At 31.7% G+C, this 11,087-nt stretch overlaps 1 protein-coding gene across 1 annotated transcript; it reads left to right on the forward strand.

The window, feature by feature from the left end:
• Positions 1 to 291: 291 nt before the first annotated feature.
• On the forward strand, positions 292 to 5,921 carry LOC131845860 (uncharacterized). Its single transcript, XM_059195002.1, has 3 exons — positions 292 to 467; positions 706 to 1,496; positions 2,395 to 5,921. The coding sequence occupies exons 1-3, from the start codon at positions 320 to 322 to the stop codon at positions 3,274 to 3,276; spliced, it is 1,821 nt and encodes a 606-aa protein (XP_059050985.1). The 5' UTR covers positions 292 to 319; the 3' UTR covers positions 3,277 to 5,921.
• The last annotated feature ends 5,166 nt before the right edge of the window (positions 5,922 to 11,087 follow it).

The raw sequence follows: 11,087 nt of genomic DNA on the forward strand, positions 1-11,087 counted from the left end.
TGAATTAAGTGATCGTGTGTTTTTAAATACTCATAATAATAAATATATAAATATTACCACAATAATATCAATTATATGTGATGCTTAGTCCGAGACTGATGATACGTGTCTTCGTGATATTTAAACAAATTGGAATGCTTCTTAAATTAGGAAATAAACTTATGAGGTGTCAACTACACAACTGTCATTCATATTTGCCAAAATATAAATGACAGTTGTCATAAAATTGTTGTTATCGTTTTTTTCGATAACAACAATTTTATGACATATTGCATAAAAGAAAATTATAATAGTTTTTATTATTCTATAATTATATAAAATGCCAAATAAACGAAACACTTATGATGAGAAAAATAATAGTCGAAAATTCCGTACTTCTACAATGTTAATGAAAGCGGCGCTGAATAATGAAAATGAGCATTGTGATGGTCCTGTACTGAATCCCCAAATTCTGGACGAAACTAAAGGTATCATTTATCTTAATTCTTTAAGTTCGGTTATGTTTATGCTGTGTTTCTCTTTTAACTTGTACCGCTTCTAACACGAAGTCTAGTCGAGTGACATATACCGTTTACAAAGAGTTTTCTTTTATCCTATGTTCTCATGAAAGAAGGTTGGTAGCTTCATTTTTATACCCTCCTTGTGTAATCCTGATATTACCAAAATATCATACTATTTTCAGCTAAGGAAATTTTTCAATTACAGATGAAAATACTATACCACATTTAGATGAAAGTATACTTTCAGCTCTTAGTAACACTTTAAATAGTAATAAAGTGTATGGGGAGGACATACATTCTGAAATCATAAAGAGATTTGAGACCATTTTAACTTGTGGTTTAAAGAAAGATATCAAAGAAGAGATTGTTAAAAGATATTTGATACCGAAAAATGCTAAACTGTTAGATGCTCCCAAGTTAAATGTGGAGCTTCAAAGTCTCCTAACTGACTCAGTAATAAACAGGGATACAAAATTAGAACAGCAGCAGCAGCAGTTGGGTACTACCATTGCTATTATTGGTGATATTATGAACAATCTGAGAAGAGGTGATGTTAATATAATGAACACTATCACCACTCTTAGTGATGTGATAAGATTGTTAAGTGATTTACATTGGGAAGATACAATCACACGCAGAAAACTCATTGCTTCTAATTTGGATGAAAACATAGCACAGTCACTTGAAGGTTCAGTTCGGGATAGTCTCCTGTTTGGAGTGAACTATAATAAAAATGTGTTAACACCTAACAGCACTAAAAAGTCTGGAACAGCAATCTTAAAACCATCCAATATTAATAATAGCCAGAAGAATAAGATCCAGCGAAATCTTCCGAAACAGGTATCTGGAAACTATCAGGGCTCTCCTTGTGATAGTCATTATGAAGAAGCAGATGGAGAGCAGTCATCAGCAGAGGACCTTGATGAGACGTGGGTTGCAGTGTCCAGCAGCCAAACTTTACCTCTCCACACAGAAGATTGTATGTCAATATCAAAGGTAAATATTTCTTAATTGAAATTGTTTAGCACTAAGACAAAAGGGAAAAGTTTTAAGAATTAAGTTTTATATTAAAAAATGGTAAATAACTTCAAAACTATAATTTAGAGAATATAAATGTATAATTTAACATGGTACAAACATTTTTACATGAATTTGATTATTTATGTTGGTCGGGGTCTTTTCTATGTATAATATATACATATTTATAAAATAAATGTATTACTAATATAAATTTAAGTGGTTATATTAGTTGTCTAGTACCCATAACACATGCTCTGTTTAGCTTGGGACTAGATGGTGTTGTGTGAATGGATAAGGGCTATCATTATTATAATACATATGTCCATATTAACTTAAAAGATACATATATTTTAATTCCCCCTTGACAAATATAAAAACTTTTTTGTTCCAATTTGAAGGTACCTGAGTACAATTATATGCCCTTTGGTCTTGTCTTTTCTCTTTACTTTTACTAAAATATTAAAGTAATTATTACTTCATAGTAGTAAATATAAACCTGTTATTTATTTGGATGGTATTAATTGTATTGAGTTACAAATTGTATAGCAACAATTATATTATTGGAAAGCATTGGTTTTGTGATTAATAAAGAAAAAAGTCAACTTGTACCATCAGTAACTGTTTGAATATTTGGCATCCATGCATTTACTTTTCACTGGTCACACTATGTATGGTTTTATGCATTTCCACACTTTTGTTTAATTTTGAAAATTAATCATTAAATTAAATATTCCATATAGGAAAACCAATATACTGATATTGGTTTTCTTATGTGGACCTCCCAAGTCTGGTATCTACTTATCAATGAAAAGGCTATATCACAAATTATAATATTTAATTAATTATTATATTTTTTACTTATATCACCTTTCAGGGACCCACATCACTTACACAGCAGTCTTACCCTGGGAGTCTGCATCTTATCATTGAAGGATGTAGGAAGAGGTTAGTACCAGAGGAAGACATCAATGTAATGATATCTTCTTTATCAGATGACACTATTAAACAATACACAGTAGCTCTTACAAAATGGTGGGTTTATTGTGATGGAAAAGATGTTTTTGAGTTATCTATCCCCAAGGTTTTGAAATTCCTCTCAGAAAATTTAAATCAAGGAGCTTCTTATAATACTTTAATTACTTTTCGTTCAGCCCTGTCTGTACTATTGAAGTCAAATTTAGACAATGATTCCCAAGTTGAACAATTTTTTAAAGATATTGATCAAGTGGAACCATCTATAACATTGGACCCTTCAGTTATTTTAAATTATATTTGTAACTGGTTTCCCAATGAGTACTTAGATTTAGATAAGTTAACAAAGAAATCGGTAACTTTATTAGCACTAGGAAGTGAACTAAGCATTCAAACTTTATCATTAATTAGTATAAGTGACATAGAGATTGTTGAAAATGGGGCTAAAATTAAAATAACAAATTTATCAAAAACATCTGCACCAGAAAATCGTCAGGTTTATTTGTTCGTTCCATTTTATTTGCCTAAACCTGAAATATGCCCAGTTTTAACATTAAAATGCTATATAGAGAAGACTCAAAACTTGAGGAATTTAAATACTGATGATAAGCTGTTTATTTCTTATATAAAACCTCACAACCATGTCAGTATTAAAACATTAATTAGGTGGATAAAACAAGTAATTAGTGATGTGGACCCTACTTTTGCACCCAGAGAAATATCTCTCACTACTATGTTTAAGAGTGTAGGTTGGTCTATAGGGTCGACGGTATTTACGGAATAATAAACGAGTTCAAAACCATAGATTTTTTATTTTCATTTTGGTTTTTTATCACATTAATCCGTAGGAAATATTTATTATTAATTGTAGAAAGCAAACATAAATTATGTTTATACAATAAATATTGAGTTTTTTGTTATTACAATTTCATAGCATAGCTGTATTACAACTCCCAACGTTTAAATATATAAGATACATTATAAGAAAAGGGTCTCAGAACTTCTCTTTATGTAAGTTTGTTTAATTTTACAATTTAGGCAGAGACACTATGTGACAATATTTAGAATTTCCTGTCCTTTTTTTCTTATAGTTGGAAGTTGTAGGTACCTATATGCCATTAGAATTTAAAAGTTGTTCTAAAAGGAAACTACAGTTGTGAAGTTGCCGGATCTAAATCTCATATTTGTTTTTATTTTAATGAAGGCATTCGTATTTACCTAATCAATTATTGTGAAATGAGTAGTGTCTCGGACTAAGTATTTAGTAAAATTTCAAGTAGAATTTCATTTAATTATACAATTGTATAACATTGTGTTTATAATACGTCTTATCAAGCAGCTATTTAGTGATTGTAAAACAAGATGTGCCATCTTGTTTTAAATCAGTAAGTATTTTATACATTGACGTGCCCGCGTGTTTACGAAAGCAATTTAAATATATTTAGGGAGGTAGATATTTGTTATCATACATGTAAATTTATTTCATTAAGTTTATTTACTTCAAATATTTATAGGATTTACATATAAAACCTATTAATAAGTAGAAAATCGTATAGATTTTGTTGTAGTCATTGCTTGTGACTTTAAGAAAACAAATTTTTATGTTACTAATTATTTATAAGAGAACGATATTCATACATTCCGGTTTTGCAAGTATCTGTTCTATACGGTTCTATTTATTTCGATTCATTAAAATTTATAAATAAATACTAATTTTAATTCAAATACTCATGCCATATTTAGTTAAGTATTGATGCTACTGGCTAGTTCGAGCACTGATTTATCTTTGATTTATTTTATTGATAGACAACCCACAAATATATATTTTTTGCTCCGTGCTCTTTTTGCACAGTGCAAAGAAAAATATTTCTTATAAAATTCTTGAAATTACCGAATAGTAGTAGTAATCAACAGAATTTAAACAAAGTAGATTCAACCGCCAAGCAATTTACTTTGACAGAAAGCACGAGTAGTATACGATATTGATATTACAGAACGTGTGTCATAAGTTGATATTTGCGGTGCTGTTCATTTTTATAGGCGACGGTTACACCCTATCAAGGAAGTCGTCAGTATGTTAGCCATGCCAATTACAGAAAAAATATCTAAACATTAATACGTATGTAATCAAATATACAATAAGTGCATATTTGCCTACAATTATCTACTCAACATATCTAATTACGCTATTTGACGAATATCTATTGTTTACCTTATACCTGTATATATCGTTTACCTTAAGTCCAAGATTGACATTCGGAATTTACAAGCTGGATGTTGATTCGAGTAGAAACAATATTCACAACTTAGTTTGCATCCAGAAAATAGGGTTGAAAGATACTGAACAATGCAGAATGAAGTAAGTTTAATGATATACGTATGGAGTAAACGCTCTGTGGTATTTTAGCAGTTTTCACTTAAAACAAAAATTGTTATTTTTTCAAAATCAACTAATTTAAATATTCACAGTTACTATTAAACGTTTAGTACACGTTATCTTAATATAGAAACACTAATACTATTACATATGACAGACTGATCTGTACAGAGCTTGTGATGTAAGATGGTATGGTATATAAAATGTTAACTTTTTAAAAAGATATTTGAAATAAATAATGTTAAAACTATGCAGGGTATAACAGAGAAGGTATGACAATAAATCATAGAAGCTCGAAGGTTGATACAAATACATTTTATACTCTTAAACCGTATGATAATCTATCTACTTAACATATGGTTTAAGAGTATAAATAACATATATATAAGTAGATTGTTTTAGTGCCAGTAATACAAATTATTTTTTTTTTTCTTGAAGAAATTACAAAGTTGTCAGTTTGTGGTGTGTGTCAAATCTATGGGTGGATTTCCAATGATTTGTACCTTATCCGTTACATCTTGTATACATATCTATCTGTTGTAATACGAAAAAAGGAACAGTATACAATTTGTATGTTAGTCATTAAATATATGCATGTTGAAATTACAGGTGAAGAGCAAGAATCATGGTCACACAAAATATAATCTGTAGATTACATATACATTTTTATGTTTGTACAACAAACTCCAGATGAAAATCTGTAAAGACCGAGGTCTAATTCGAAATGACGAATTTTAAAAAAGATCATAGTATATTTAAATAATTTTGTAATTATCAACGTATTCTTTTTAATTTTAAAGTCTAATATTGTAACAATATGGTTATAGTGGCTGAAGTACAGCTTTTGAGTTTAAAATGTGTGTGTATTTCAATTATACATAGAAGGGCAAAGCATGTTTACTTCATATCCACCTTTATACTTAGAGAGTATTATGTAGTTGAGGTTGTATGTAAGTCTAGGTACTAACAGACATCGATGCTGCCATTTTAAGTAATTGATCACAAAGCATTAATGTGATTTTTGTTTAGTATTAAAGACTATGAAATATAAAGTATCCATTTAATTTCTATTCATAAATTCTAATTTTGATTAATGAAAAATGAATTATAAACGTTATGTATAAAAGATTATAAAGATTCCAAATATTTTTTTATCATTTAGGTACTTACTAATTCTCCTAACCTATTATCAATTATTTGCTATCTCTATGTTTAAAAACATATCTACTTGTGAAATGTTTGATGTAATATTTTTACCTATTATATTACTTATGTTATGATATATCTATTAAGTAGTAATACTTATATTTTTTTATTGTATGATGCGAGGGTAGAATTATACCACCGTGCAATTTAAACGAGTATACATTACCGATAAAATTATTGTTTTGTAATGTTATTGCGTGATATGAGTGACTGTGATGTGCTTATTTTAATAATTAAGAATATTGTGCGACGGGTTTTCATATTTTTTTAATGTCCAGCAGTAACACTGGTGCTTCAATTCTTGTTAGCCAACCAAAGAAAGTATTTTTTCTAGTGTATTTATGTAAATAACAGGGATACCATTTCGTCAAAGAAATCTTATACTTGTTATTTAAAAGTCACTGATAGTTTTGATACTGAACAACTTACCTGATGAAGCTAAGTGAAATTCTCAAACTACCTAAATATTGAATTCTGAGATTGAGCGCAGTTAAATAATCCATTTATTACAATAATGTAATATGATTTAAAAAAAAATATTTTTAAATATCCACTTTCCTTCTTGAGAAAACTTGTTCAGCTGCATGAGTTGTAGGCACGGCTTTGGTTATAGCCAATATGGCTAAACATTACTTGGCATAATGTATGGCTTTTATACTGTAGAAATGTATAAGTATAAAAAGATGGGCATAACCGTCACTATATAAATATGTTAAATGCAAATATTTATTAAATATACCTTACCAGTATATGCATTTAAAGTAGTAGGTATATTTATAATATTAGTTATGAAATATAAATAATAGACTTGCTTACTTGTTCCTAAAGTGATAATGATTATAATGTATGAATAAACATTAAACTTAAATAATTATTTACCTTTTATTGTAATTAGTATTATAGGTTTCCTTAATACGCCTTATTTGTTGGACAGTTCGATTGTAAAATCAACGTATCGATTTATGTCCTACTAATAGAAGTAGTACTACTTTTGAATTACAACATATGGCAAACTTCTTTTTATGGACTGTATGTGACTGCATTTTTTTATAACGAAAATTTATTAATATTGTTTTGTTTCTCTATAGCCCGATATTTTTTAATACTTTATGCCCTCTATTCCATAATGGCTATTAGCCTAAACATTAAGGCAATATGCATTCGGGTTAAATGACGGTCACATTGTGGTCATACTGTAAGTAATAAATCATATCCTATTTGGAGCAATAAATATTGCACTATAACAGTGATATAATTATCACTCGTCATATTTTAATTACTTATATTTGTTTTTTATTCGTTTACCAATAAGTCATAAATATTAGTCGCTAATTGTTTACGGACACTATTATTGAATAAAGTGAAGTGCATAGATATGATATTTGTATAATTTATAACCTTTACATAAGCAAAAGTTATTTGAATTATGAATGAACGAAAATTTATTTTGTCTTTAAATTACAATATAAACATCATTGATTACTCGTCCTTAAACGATTGTTGTTGAAAAGCATTTACCTATTTAAAAAACACTGTATTCCTGTATACTGTGGTTTTATAAGCAAATACAATAAAATAAATATTCCATAGGAATGTAGTCGAATGTTTACCTTTTTTTTTTATTCCCGATTAGCGTTGTATTTTAATATTTCTCATAAAATTATGAAAACAAAACAACTCGAATGAAACTTTTCTATTAAAAATATCATCCAATCAGTGCAGATAAAAATGCAAAGTACAGCTGTTAATTATTTAATGGTCTTTTTTTATTAAACTTTTGGCATTTCAAACAAGTTGACGTCTCACCCGCTGGTAAGAGGTAACTGTCGCCTTTTCCTATAGGTACATGAACAACACTACGGACATCACGTTAGGTGCTGTCTGATACCACACATTCTGGAGGACTAACATATATCTCCATATACTGTAAATTGCACTGCTTTATCTCACTCGTCAACGGAAATACAGCTTACTAACCAAGCGACTTGGCGGCTGAATTTACCGAGCCAGAAGAACCCGATAAAAATGGTACGTCCAGTAGTACCTTAATATTGTACTACCAAGCGCCTGTCCATTCATAAAACGTTAAGGTGGTGTAAGACCTGACTAGAATGCGACTCGAGACGATACCATACCAAGCGACCAAACCCGTTTGTTAACAAATTCATTCTATGAAGATAAATCTGTGAACTGGAATGTAGATAATGGGTTGTCACGAAGCAGCTGCCACTAGCGCCTAGTTATGTCTGCACATAATTACGCATAGATGTAAAATTAAAACTTACGTACCTATTCTACTGTACAGGGTACATGTATGTTATTATGTGTATTCGCTATACATATATTTTATAATGTAGAAATTACTACAGAGTACTATAAAAGAAAAGTAATCTAAACTTCTAAACAGATCTTCGAACAATATGACGCGTAGATAGTTTCTAACACAAGTCTTTCTTTGGTCTTATAAAAATCTGATATGTTACCGGTGAAACCTATTAGGCATACTTATAAAATTAGAATATTCACATCAGGTTTAGTTATGTTATCTGTGGCTTTAGTGAGAAATGGCTATGACCACGAAATTTGAACTAGACGTTCTAATGCGATCTCGTTCATATTTCGCAATATAACCTAACTAATTACTCAGGATAATTAACACAGCTGGCGCTGTATTAATTGTCCTGGGTGATTAATTTTAAATTATGTAGATGGTTCTAGTCCTAAGTTAAGCAGAGCTTGTGTCATAAGTCCTAAACAACTGATAGATATCTATATCTACTGAAATACATCATCATCATCTGCTTCTTCCTTATCCCATTTATTTGGGGTCGGCGTAATATGTTTTTCTCTTCCATTCATCTCTGTTCGCAGTCATTCCGTTATTTACTCCCTTTCTCACCATATCATCTTTCACACAGTCCATCCATCTCTTTTTCGGTCTTCCTCTACCCTTATAACCATCCACATTCATATGTAACACCGTCCTTAGGATATGATCTTCATTCCTACGCATTACATGCCCATACCACGATAGACGATTACTCTTTAACTTCTCTGACATCGGTGCTACTTTCATACTTCCTCTGATGTATTCATTCTTTATCTTGTCTATCCTCGTCACACCACACATCCATCTCAACATTCGCATTTCAGTTGCATGCAGTCGTCTCTCATCCGTCGCCTTTATGGGCCAGCACTCTGATCCATACAAAATAGCAGGCCGGATCATGGTCTTGTAAATTTTGCCCTTAAGTTTAAGGGGAACTCGTGAGTCGCACGTCGTCGCCGTAACCTGCCGCCACTTCATCCAACCTGAGTTAATCCTGTGCTTTATGGTTCGGTCTAATTCGCCATTGCTTTGGAAGAGTGAACCTAAATACCGGAAATCGGAGCAGATCGGTAATGGAACTCCATTTAGTGATATGGCTGCAGAGCCAGAAAGACCGCCAAAGTCGCAAAACATGTATTCCGTTTTGGAATTACTTATCTTTAAGCCACCACTTTCCAGCTTTTGCTGCCATATCGCCAATCTACTCTGTATCTCAGCTCCCTCCTCACCAACGAGCACAATGTCATCTGCAAATAGCATGCACCAGGGTGCCTCTTCTTGTATCTCCGACGTCAAGGCATCCATTATCAACAAAAAGAGGTACGGGCTTAAAGCCGACCCCTGATGCAAGCCTACAGCCACACTGAACTCGCTGGTATTTCCCGCGGCCGACCGAACGTATGTACGAGGTTGACTGTACATAGCACGAATCAACTCCACATACTTCACTGGCACTCCTCTATCTTTCAGGGCCCACCACAAAACCGGTCTGGGTACTTTATCGTACGCCTTTTCCAGGTCCACAAATACCATGTGCAAGTTCTTGTGAGCACGTCTGTATTTTTCACACAGCTGGCGCAGTGCAAATATGGCATCTGTGGTACTTCGGCCTGGCATAAATCCAAACTGGTTTTGGGTGATACTAGTCTCATCACGCAATCGCTTTTCTATCACTTTCTCCCATACTTTCATACTGTGAGACATGAGCTTTATTCCTCGATAATTATTACAATCCTGTACATCACCCTTATTCTTAAAAATGGGCACTAGTGAACTATTGCACCATTCCTTAGGGATCGCCACTTCCTGCAATAATTTATTAAAGAATAAAGCTAACCACTTGCATCCATCTTCTCCTAATAATTTCCAGACTTCTGCTGGTATGCCATCTGGCCCAACAGCTTTCCCATTCTTCATACTTTTCACTGCTTTCCTTACTTCATCCATACCAATCTCATTTACTACACCGATGTTTACCGAGATATCTTTTGTAGGCTCATCCCACAGATTCTCTTCATTCATAAGTTTTTCAAAATATACCTTCCAACGTGTTTTTATGTCGTCGTCTTTTAACAAAATTTGGCCTGTATCATCTTTTATACATTTCACATGCTTCATATCTTTCGCTCTTTCTTCTCTCATTTTTGTGATCCTGTATAGTTCTTTTTGACCACTGTGGTCATCAAGTGACTTGTATATTCTATCTAATGCCCTTGTTCTGGATATTGCTACTACTTTTTTTGCTTCCTTTTTAAACTTATTATAAATTATCTTTTTCTCTTGTTTCAGACGATCATTCTCTATAGGTACCTTTTGCCAATCTTTAAAAGCATTCTTCTTTTCTTTTAATATCTTTTGCACTTCTTCAGTCCACCACCATGTATCCTTATCTATTATGCCCTTTCCCTTACTTTCTCCAAAGACCTCTTTTCCTACCATTCTAATATAATGTGCTATTTCATCCCAACATTCATTCACTGTTTTTCCATTCATATCTTTCATACTAATCATTTTGCCTACAACTTCATTCTTGAATCTACTTGCATACTCCTTGTTTTCTATCATTCGCCATTTAGTTGTAGGTGGGGGGCGTTTCTTATTTTTATTTATATGTACTTTAATTTTTAGTTCTATTAATAACAATCTATGTTGTGTGACTAAATCTTCTCCTGGTAGCACTTTA

This window comes from Achroia grisella, unplaced genomic scaffold (genome assembly GCF_030625045.1).
Source record: "Achroia grisella isolate CSIRO2021 unplaced genomic scaffold, CSIRO_AGI_Agris_v1 utg487, whole genome shotgun sequence".
In the NCBI taxonomy this organism is placed as follows: domain Eukaryota; kingdom Metazoa; phylum Arthropoda; class Insecta; order Lepidoptera; family Pyralidae; genus Achroia; species Achroia grisella.